At 59.5% G+C, this 9,626-nt stretch overlaps 2 protein-coding genes across 6 annotated transcripts; both read right to left on the reverse strand.

The window, feature by feature from the left end:
- Nucleotides 1-53: 53 nt before the first annotated feature.
- Nucleotides 54-2,959, reverse strand: PRAF2 (PRA1 domain family member 2). Its single transcript, XM_032426749.1, has 3 exons — nt 2,660-2,959; nt 1,283-1,500; nt 54-879 (listed from the first exon to the last, which is right to left on the reverse strand). The coding sequence occupies exons 1-3, from the start codon at nt 2,836-2,838 to the stop codon at nt 740-742; spliced, it is 537 nt and encodes a 178-aa protein (XP_032282640.1). The 5' UTR covers nt 2,839-2,959; the 3' UTR covers nt 54-739.
- A 367-nt stretch (nt 2,960-3,326) lies between these two features.
- On the reverse strand, nt 3,327-8,852 carry WDR45 (WD repeat domain 45). Of its 5 annotated transcripts, none has more exons than XM_032426772.1 (11): nt 8,524-8,852; nt 6,946-7,017; nt 6,745-6,819; nt 6,551-6,655; nt 5,556-5,664; nt 5,339-5,433; nt 4,759-4,838; nt 4,461-4,669; nt 4,277-4,378; nt 4,050-4,195; nt 3,327-3,804 (listed from the first exon to the last, which is right to left on the reverse strand). In XM_032426772.1, the coding sequence occupies exons 1-11, from the start codon at nt 8,681-8,683 to the stop codon at nt 3,695-3,697; spliced, it is 1,263 nt and encodes a 420-aa protein (XP_032282663.1). In that variant the 5' UTR covers nt 8,684-8,852; the 3' UTR covers nt 3,327-3,694. The 5 variants fall into 5 exon arrangements, with proteins under 5 accessions (XP_032282663.1, XP_032282664.1, XP_032282665.1 ...); XM_032426773.1 differs by having other exon boundaries at nt 5,556-5,661; nt 8,524-8,851; XM_032426774.1 differs by having other exon boundaries at nt 8,486-8,850.
- Between the last annotated feature and the right edge of the window lie 774 nt (nt 8,853-9,626).

Consider the following 9,626-nt stretch of genomic DNA (forward strand, 5'->3'; position numbering starts at 1 on the left):
CCACTTCTGGCCACTGAAATGCACGGACCTGACCCCGAAGCCCACGTCGGCTTGAGCGATGCAACAGCCTTTATTGTTGCGGTAACACTGATTACACATGCCCCATTCCGGGTCAGGGCTACCCCCACCCCATCCCACCCCTTGGTCCTCATCACTGTGGAACTTTGGAGAGGGGGCAGAATCCCTAAGCAGAGCTGGAGAGAGGCAAGTGGGACTGGTGTTTGGGTCACCCGGAACCACGTGTTCAACAGGGTCAGGATGCCTGAATCCTCTGTCCTGATGGGGGCTGGGAACATTGGGACCCGGGTTCAAGATTTGGCAATGCCCTGACTTGGTTTCAAAGCTGGGGTAGGGTCTGGAAAAGCCTTATTAGTCCCAGGTTCAAGAGAATGCCTTGGTCCCAGATCCCAGCTTTGGGGCTGAGCATGGGAGATGGGTGGGTCCCAGATTGGGGGTGGGGGAGTATCTCTGGGTCCAGAGTTTGAGGTTGGCCACAGATGCCCTGGGCTCCAAGCCCCAAGTTCAGGGCTGGGGAAGAGTGGTCCCCTAGGTAACGGGGGGCTGGGTAGGAGGGATATCCCAATTTTGGACCTGGGGTGGGGAGGGTCGCAGATGTCCTCTGGTTTTTGAACTGGACGGGGCCCTCTATTTCAAGGGCTGGGAAAGGGCTCTGGATCCCGGTATACAGGGCCAGGGTGGGGGTGGCATTCTCCAGGTCTTGGATACAGATCCCAGACCCCTAGGATCCAGCCTCCTGCTCTTGTCCCAGCGCTTCCAGTAGCAGCCCCATTGGCGTCCGCTTGAGACCAATACTCTCAATCTTGTTCTCGATCTTGTTCTTGAGGTTTCGCAGGCGCAGCGAGGCGTGCACCAGAATCACTGTGGGCAGTGCCGAGAGGAGTGGGGTCAGTGGGCTGAGACCTCAGCTTTTAGCCAATGGGGGCCCACAGAGGGGAACTGGAGCACGGGCAGGCCGGCAGAGTGGTCAGTGGTCAGGATGCCTGCGATCTGAAAGCGTGGCCGAGTAAGGAGCCTTGCGACAGGGGCGGGGCAGGGAGGGCGCAGGGTAACAGGGACGTGGCCGGCGGAAGACACTGAGCACCAGGAGCGCGGCCTGAAAGGGCGCTAGTAAGAGGGGCGTTTCCAGAAGAGGGGAGGCAACGCGGGGGAAGGCGCTCGGGGAAGGCGACGCGTCCCAGCCCCCTCTTAGGGCAGGGCCGGCCTGCCGCTGTGCGCAGGCGCCGGCCGTTGCTCGGGCTATGGCCGGGTGGCGGGTACTCACGAAGCACGGGCCCGGCGACGCTCAGCAGGAAGGTGCAAGCGCCGCCCACGGCCCAGAGAACCAGCAGGCCGACGGCGAGCACTGCGGCCAGGCAGGCGGCGGGGTGGCTGCGGCGGCAGCGGCGCACGGCTGCTTGAGTCTCAGCCGCCCACACCAGCGCGCCAAGGGCCACCGTCACCACCAGCGCGCTTAGGAGGGTGTGCAGCGGGCGCACGTACCTGCGAGGACAACGGAACTGAGCTAGCCCGGCCGACGGCGAGAAGGCTGCCCAGCCTCCAAGCCTCCCCGTCCACCCAGTCCCGGGCTCCAAGAGCCCTGGCTCCCCCCTCTCAGGGCCCCCCAGCGCGGCAAAAAACTCCTGCCAGTCCTCTCGCCCCACGGGTCCACCCTCCAGGGCTCCCGACTCCCAGGAGCCCTGGGGGCCCTCATTTCCTTTTCGTCGATCCTACAGTCCCATCTTCCTTAGCTCTCCCGTTTCAGGCCCTCTCATCCCGCTAGGCCTAAGCCTCCAGGCTCCCAGCCTTTGCCAGCTCTTTTCTTCCAGCCCTATCCCCCACGGGGCCCCTCTCTAACCCCTCTCCAAACCCCCCTAGACTCCACCGACCCCGCCCCCAAATCCACCCTTTGAGCCCAACCCTGTAGATTCCTCTTCCAGGCCTTCTGTCTCCAGACATTTCCCTCTCCGCGGGCCCAGAGTCTTTACAAGACCCCTTCCAGGCTTCCTCCCCTTCAAGTCCCCCAGCCAGGTTCCCACTCCCTATAGATCTCTCCCTCCATCATTGCTAGAACCCCTTCCACGTTTTCAGTACCACTCTTAACTTCCAGCCCTGCCCAAGTCCCTCCAGGTTCTCCATCCTTCTCTGGTCTCAGGCCTTCCACCTCTGGGTCCTCCCTCTTGGTTCAAGTTCCCCAAGAGGTACTTGCTCCTGGAACGTTCCAATCACAGCCAGGCTCCCCTCCACGCCCAGAGCCTCCGCGAGCCCACCCTCCCAACCCTTCAACTTCACCACATGCCTGTCCCTGTCTCTGCCCGAAGTCCTCCAAGGCCGCCTTAATCGGGCCCCGTCACTCACGTCCTCCCCCTCCACCCCCACTTTCACTTTCAGGCCCTCCTTATCTTCAGGTCCACCTCCTTACCCAGCTTCCCCTCCAGCCCCACATTCTCCATCCTCAGGCCGTATCCCACCCGAGGCACTCCTTATAACCGTGTTCGACTTCCTTCAAGTCTCCCCTCCCATGCCCTGGAGGTTTTCCATCTCTAATGAACTCGCCCCCTTGCAGCCTTGCATCCCCCTCCCGTTCCTCAAAACCCCACGGGTCCACCCTCCCTGCCCCGCAGGCGTCCCTGGCCAACCGGCGTCTCCCTCCCTCCCTCACCCAGCCAGAGCGAGACTGAAGCCGAAGCACAGAAGGTAGTTGGTTTGGTAGTAGAGGAGGTTGTTGATGACGCGGTGGCACCATCGCTGCGGGTCGCACGGATCCGGAGCCGCCAGACGCGCCGACCCCAGAACGAAGTCATCCAGGGCGCGTAGCGGTGGCAGCCGCACCTCCGACATCCTGCCGGTCGTTGTAGCTGGACCAGCCAGAAGAGCGGCCGGACTACAACCCCCGTTGCACCCCGCGCCACCGCGAGGGACACCGGGAAATGGAGTCTAGGTCCAACGGCTGCTATCTCAACCACCCAGGCGGACTACGCAGTAGCAATGCACGTGACCGGAAATGCCAGCAACACGCCGGAACTGTAAGGCAGCAGGGGCTGCCGGGAAATCAAGTCGCCGCCGCCGGGCGAGGCGCTCCCACCCATCCCCAGCTGGGGGCGCCCAAGGGGCTGTTCTGAGCCGTGCTGGTGGCTCAAGTACACAGTGGTCCGACATCCTAGGACACGCACACACACACATTCTGGGACATACAGATAGGGACTGTCAGAAGGACTCGGGCAGGATCCCACTTCCTTCCAAGTCAGGGTCCAAGAGGGCCACACCTACTCGGAAACTCCCGCAGGGCCTTTTCAGCGGCATCTCCTCCGGGCCCCACCCGTGCCCCCCCAGGTCCAGCTCCAGAAACACTATCAAGGGCCTTTTATTCATATTCACATTAGAGAGGTCTCTTTCTGGGAAGGTTTTTTAATCCCCACAGGCTGAATTAGGGCACTCCCTCTAGGTCGCTAGCAGTCTTCAGGCTGGGAGTCCCAGGGGGTCTCCTCCCTCCCTGGGTTCCTGGCCTGGCCCTGCAGGCACACAGTCACCAAGAAGTGTTTGGGGACAAGTGAGCTGCTGCGGCACTGCGCTGCTGCAGGCCAGGTGGACACCGGCCCCATTAATGCTCGCTGCCTGGTAGCTCCCACCGCACTCCTGACCCCCGGAAGGCTTTGCCGTCTACCGCTGCAGGTCCCTCGCACAACCCGCAGTGTCCTTAAAAGTCATCGTCGTCACAGATATCAAGGTACACATCGAAAGCCTCTCTGTTGCAGTTTCCATCAGGAGTGAAGACGTATTTGTGGAAGGTCCCATCTACACAGATGGCTGCAAGAAGGGGGAGGGCAGGTAAAAGGTTAAAAGCTGCCGAAGCCACCCACTCCAATCCTCTCCTCGCCGGTGTCCCATGGCCTAGGGTCTACATCTAGGCCTTTGTCCCCAGGCCTTCCCTCCGGCGATGGAGTTGAGCCGCCCACTCTCTCTCTCAGGCTTCCCAGGCCCTACAGTTCCGGCAGGTCCAAACTGCGGACTTTCCCACGCAGCACCCCCAGGCAAGAGCTACTCCCACTCACCAATGACGGAGTTGACGTTCTTGGATGTATTGCGACCAAAGGCGCAGATGCAGGCTGACTCGGCAGGCACGGTGAAGCTCGCCAGGCTCCACTGAGAGTCCACGTACTGCCCAATCATAGGCCCCACCTTGCCCACGCGAGCCAGCCTGCAGGCAGCACTGGCTGAGCCCAGGTGGGGGACACGGGCAGGGGTGGGGGCAGGGCCGGGCCGGGCAGGGGGTACTCACGCGGAGCGGCGGTTGAGACGGGTGTCCTTTAGAGCGAAGATATGGACCGTGCCCTTATCACTGGAAGCGCAGAGGAACGAGGAGTCGTGGCTGAAGTTGATGCTGGAAGACACAGCGGCAGTGACGCCCACAGGCCAGGTGGCAGGGGGTCACCAGCCCACCGCACACGCCCTCCTCCGCTCACCAGTACAGGGTGGCAGGGTCAGTGCCTCGGCGCAACTCCACCAGTTTCTCCTTGGACTGTGTGTCAAAAAGGCGAATCAGGGTGCCTTTCTGGGAGGCGGAGGCCACCACCGTGCCCGGCTGGTTCAGGGACACACAGGCCACGTCGCTCTGATGGGCGTTGATGGTGAATGGGGCGGATGAGGTGCCAGGCTTGGTGCTCGCCAGGTCCTGCGGTCGAAGGGGCAGTTTGGGCAGGCAGAGGCCAAGGGCCCGCAAAGGCAGCCCGCCCGCCCACCCTTGCCCACGGGACGGCTCACCACAAGCTGCAGGCTCCCACACTTGTGTCCCGGGAACACCAGCAGCTGTTTCTCCAGGCTGGGGCAGAGGTCACAAAGCCCTAGGGTGTGAGGACAAAGTGCCGGGGGAGGGGGGAGGCTGGTGAAGGGGAGGCAGGGGCCAGGCAGTGGGACGGGCAGGGCCTCCCAAGGACGGAAGCTGGGTAAGGGCCCGACTTTGACCTTCCGTGATGTATGGCCCCCACGGAACCCTCAGGGGGCTTCCCGTCCGCTGCGCCCCCCCCCCCCCCCGCGAGACAGGTTCTCCACCTCCCGACACAGCTGTGGCAGCCCCAGGAGGACCCAAGGATCCCTGGCACAGCCACCCGTGTCCTTACTGGCTGTTTCTGCCCTGCTCTCTGGGGGCACCCAGGGGTGGGGAGAGAGAACTGGCTAAGGCACGGAAAGGTGGACAGGCTGGGAATAGGAGCCTCTCTGCACAAGGACTGTCTGCCTGCCCCTTGCCCAGCTTCTCCGGGCGCCCCTTGCCTCCCCTCACTTCTGCCCCTCTGCCCCGTCCACTGCCTCCTGCCCTCACACCTGCATATCTGGGTCCTCTCACCCTTGGGGTTGTCCCGAGTGTCAAACTCGAACAGCTTTCGGGGATTGTCGGGGAAGGAGTACACGTAGATGCGGTTCCTCAGCACGATCACAATTCTGTGGGCATCATACAATGCAAGATGTCCATGAGGGGAGGGCAGGATGCCAGTCCAGGACTAACCCTCTTGCCTGCTGTGGGGACCTCCTACCTCCCCCACCCCCGTCCTCCTCAGGCTCACTTGTCATGGCGCATGCGCACAGCCAGCACTGGCTTGGTGAAGGTGAACTCCAGCACCAGCTTGTCCTTGGAGTCCTTGCCCTCCCGGGCATCGTCCCAGATCAGCACTGCTGGGCAGGTGGGTGCGTTGTCGGGGCCAAGGTTTAGGGTGAGGGGCAGCCCTGGTGATACAAGACCCACCCCTACTCCCCATGGGACCTCAACCCACTTGCTTAACCTTTTGCTAACACCAATGTGAGCTTCATCCGGCACGAGCACTTGTGGGTGTGATGCCTGAGAGAATAGGTTTCTCAGACTATTATACTCAGTTACAGATGAAGAAACCGAGGCTCGAGGGGGTTGAGTGTTGGGCCGAGGACTTCACTGCCCATCAGCAACCAGACAGGGACTCATACCCAGGCCTGTAACTTCCCATCGGGAACTACCTCTGCCTCCAGGCTCCCGGTCCGTACCCCTAGGAGGCTTCTGAGTCCTAGACCTCTGTGACTCGCCTAGGGCCTCTCTTGCCATGTCCCAGGGGGATCAACAAACAGCCTCAGAACAAGATGGCTCCTAGGCCCAAAGCAAGAGGACACTGCGGGAGATGACTCCGAGATTGTATAACCCGTTGGTTGTGTGAATTTGGAAAAGTCCCTTAACCTCTCTGGACCTCAGTTTCTTCATCTGTAAAAATGGGGATAACAATACTTCCTGCCACGTAGTATCACCATGAGGATTAAATGAGTTAGTATGTGCAGAGTGCTTAGAACAGTAGCGGCTCACAGCAAGCGCTCCATCGGTCAGGACAAGGCACAGAGGAGGAACTCAGTAAGTGTTAAGCAAAGGCAAAACGCCCAGCTTCTCAAGCAGTAAGATCCATGCCTTCCAAGCTGGAGGCCTCACTGTGTGACTCTGAGGGGCTCTACCATCTTCATCGGCCAGTGCCTTGGGGTGCCTGGAGGAAGCCAGGATTCCGGGGACTCTGGGCCGAGGGCGGGATGGGATGAGGGCACTTACCTGAGATCTCTGAGAACTTGGGGCTGCTACCACCACCCACCAGGGCCAGCAGGTTGGAGCGGTGCAGCATTTCCACCAGGCCCATGCTGCCCACCTGCTCATGGTCTGGACAAGGACCAGGGTGTCAGTAGGGGTGGGAGCCAATGCCCAGCCCGTCCCTTCTGCCCACTGCCCCTCCCCCGCCAATGGCTCACCCAGATGCCCCTTCTCCATCAACGGCTCCACGTTGTAGATGCGCACACCAGTCTCCATGGCGCAGCAGAAGCAGCCTGGGGGATGCGGGAAATTCGGGCTGCCTCAAACGATGCCCAGTTGGAAGCTAGGGGCTTAACACCCACCTCTGGCCATTCTTTCCCTCCCTCTCTCCCATCCACAAGGGTGCAAGCCTCTCTCACTTTGGTCTTGGTTGAAACGCAGACTGGTCACTCCTCGAAGTGGCTGCTGAGTCATGGTCCAGGATTGCTTCCCTGGACACAAATGGGGGTAGAGTTGGGAAGAGTCTGGGGTTTGCCCTCCAAGTCCTAGAACTCCTGTCCCCAACTGGTTTTTTCTTCCTCCTCCTCTGCTACCTACTGCCCCCAGCAGGACTACAAAGACAACAAAAAAGAGGGATAGTTCTGGGATCTCCACTCTAAGCTCCCAAGATCCCAAAGAGCATGGCCAGGAACTTCTCCATCTTCCCACACTTGGTTGACCCCAGCTCCAGGCCTACCCTGACTTGGTTGGACTCCCCATCTCCTTCTTACTCCCTGGCCCTCACTGCATGTCAGGAAGTAATGGGGTAGAGGGGACCCTAGTGACATCTATTCCCCACCCCCAGCCAATCCTGGCCCTAATGCCGCACATGGCCTGGAACCACCCCCCCCCACTCGCTTCTCATCTTCACACCTGGATCTAGCATCCAACTCCACCTGTCAATAAACAGGGAAAGGGGCTAGGACCCCACACCTCCCTAACCCTGGCCCTGAGACCTGCCATGGTTGGTCCACCACCCACAGGACTTTCCCTCCTCATGAGCCTTCTGAGGCTCCCAACTTATTCCACCATCTCGGAGCCTTCTCACACCTTCCCTCCTCCCAGGCTTCTCCAAACCCCTTGGGGATCCCATGCCTAGCTCCAGAGGACCCCTCCCCTCATGCCATGCTAACTTCTGCCCAACCAGGGCCAGCCTGGATGTTCCCCCAGACCCTCTTATGCCCTAAAGACCCTACATCAGATTCCCCTCTCTCTCCAAATCGCCCACCCCTGGGACATCCCCTTCCATGTGCTTTTCTGTCTCTGACTCCAACATAGACTGGCTTGAACCTACTCCCAGGAATCCCATCCCCTTTACATTCCTCCTCCAGATTCTCTATCCTCTCCCCCAAACACCCTGCCCCAGGACACCCCTTCCCCATCAAGACCTGCCCAGGACACACCTCCCGAAACCCCTACCTGGAACAACTCAACCCCACCAAGACGCCTGACCCTCTCAGATTCCTGTCCTAGAGCACCATACTCCCTTCAAACCCCCATCTCCCCAAGACCTTTGCCGAAGCACACCCCCTCCCCATCCTCCAAGAGCTCAAACCTACCTTACCCCCTTTGTACCACCTCCACTGGACCGCCTCAGTCCCCAAAGACTCATTCTTTGGACAGCCCCACCTTCCAAGACCCCTTTTTGGACCCCCATTCCAAAGACCCCTGCCACTCAAAAATCCTGCCCCCGAATGCTTCACCGCGCTCCACTTCCTCATGTCCAAGACCGCCCTCATACTCCTTCCGACCGCGGGACCCACTTAAGCTCCCTGTCCGAGACGCGCCCCCATCCACCAAGACCTCTGTTCAAGGGACCCCCTATCCCTCCCTTCCCCCAGACTCCAACCAACTCTGGTATCATGCCCCAGTTCCCCGCTGCCTGCACTGACCTGACCGCCTCGCGTTCCCGATCCCTACCCCTGCTGTCGGCGCCGCCCGCGGCCCGGTTTTCTGACCTCTCGGGCCCTGATGCCCGGCTCCGGTGTTTACATCAGGTCTCACTTCCGGGGGGAGGGAGTCTGTGACCGGAAGTGACTCATCCCGGCCGGAAAACGCGGCCGCAGCTGTGCTCACCCAGCTTCCAGGTCTTTGGAGCAACGCGAGCCATAGGTGCATCCTCAGAAGAGGCTGTGGGAGGCCCTGACTGTCTGAGGGAGCCGAGGGGGGTGGGCGAGAGAGATTTGCCGTCGCTGAGCGGAAGAGGGCCGAGCATTCCCCAGCTCGCTCCTGCTCGGAGAACGAGAGGCGTTGACTTTCTGGGCTAACAAGACTTGGGCCTCCGAGGTGGGCTAGAGTGGCCTTTCTTGTTGGAAATACTAGTCCTCCCAGATTTCTAGAGGCGAGGGGGGGCGGGGCGGAGGCGGGCGCGGACCCGGAGACCTTGAAAGCTGAAACTCCCCTTGCCCAAGGGAAGCCAGCCCCTCCCCCTCCTTGCTTGGTTTTGTTTACAAAATGAAAAATGAGAGGTTTTAATGCTGAGACGTATCAATGCTTCCTGTGGGAAAAAAGCCCAATGATGTGCATACTGGAAATATTTTTTTAATTCAATTTTTAACTTTTGAGGTAACTGGATTCCCACGCAGTTTTGAGAAATAATACAGAGAAATCAGATGTACTTTTAAGGGTTTCCCCCAAAGGTAACATGTAAAATGATAGTAAAATATTACAGTCAGGGTATTGACATTGATACCGTCTACCCATGCTTTACTTTTTCTCAAGTATTGCTCTGATGCTTTTTAAAATTTCTATGAATATATAATGGATATCATTTTTTTAAAGATTTTATTTGATAGAGCACAAGCAGGGGGAGTGGCAGGCAGAGGGAGAGGGAGAAGCAGGTTCCCCACAGAGCAGGGGGAGCCCAATGTGGGACTCGATCCCAGGACCCCGAGATCATGACCTGAGCCGAAGGCAGTTGCTTAACCAACCAAGCCACCCAGGCGCCCTGGATATCTGTTTTAATAACGACTTTTTAACTGATTCATGGCATTCCGTGGAATAAATATAGCACTGTTCAACTGTTCTCTTACTGGTGGCCATCTAGGTGGTTTCATGTACG

This window comes from Phoca vitulina, unplaced genomic scaffold (assembly GCF_004348235.1).
Source record: "Phoca vitulina isolate PV1807 unplaced genomic scaffold, GSC_HSeal_1.0 scaffold35, whole genome shotgun sequence".
NCBI classification, from domain to species: Eukaryota; Metazoa; Chordata; class Mammalia; order Carnivora; family Phocidae; genus Phoca; species Phoca vitulina.

Excerpts from the sequence above, each read along its gene's own strand:
- PRAF2 (XM_032426749.1), bottom strand. The coding sequence starts at position 2,838 with ATGTCGGAGGTGCGGCTGCCACCGCTACGCGCCCTGGATGACTTCGTT. Across the intron at positions 1,501-2,659 it reads TTCAGTCTCGCTCTGGCTGG|GTACGTGCGCCCGCTGCACA; the intron begins GTGAGGGAGGGA and ends TTGTCCTCGCAG. Across the intron at positions 880-1,282 it reads CGTCGCCGGGCCCGTGCTTC|TGATTCTGGTGCACGCCTCG; the intron begins GTGAGTACCCGC and ends CACTGCCCACAG.
- WDR45 (XM_032426772.1), bottom strand. The coding sequence starts at position 8,683 with ATGCACCTATGGCTCGCGTTGCTCCAAAGACCTGGAAGCTGGGTGAGC. Across the intron at positions 7,018-8,523 it reads CGGGCATCAGGGCCCGAGAG|GGAAGCAATCCTGGACCATG; the intron begins GTCAGAAAACCG and ends ATTTGTGTCCAG. Across the intron at positions 3,805-4,049 it reads GAACGTCAACTCCGTCATTG|CCATCTGTGTAGATGGGACC; the intron begins GTGAGTGGGAGT and ends CCCTTCTTGCAG.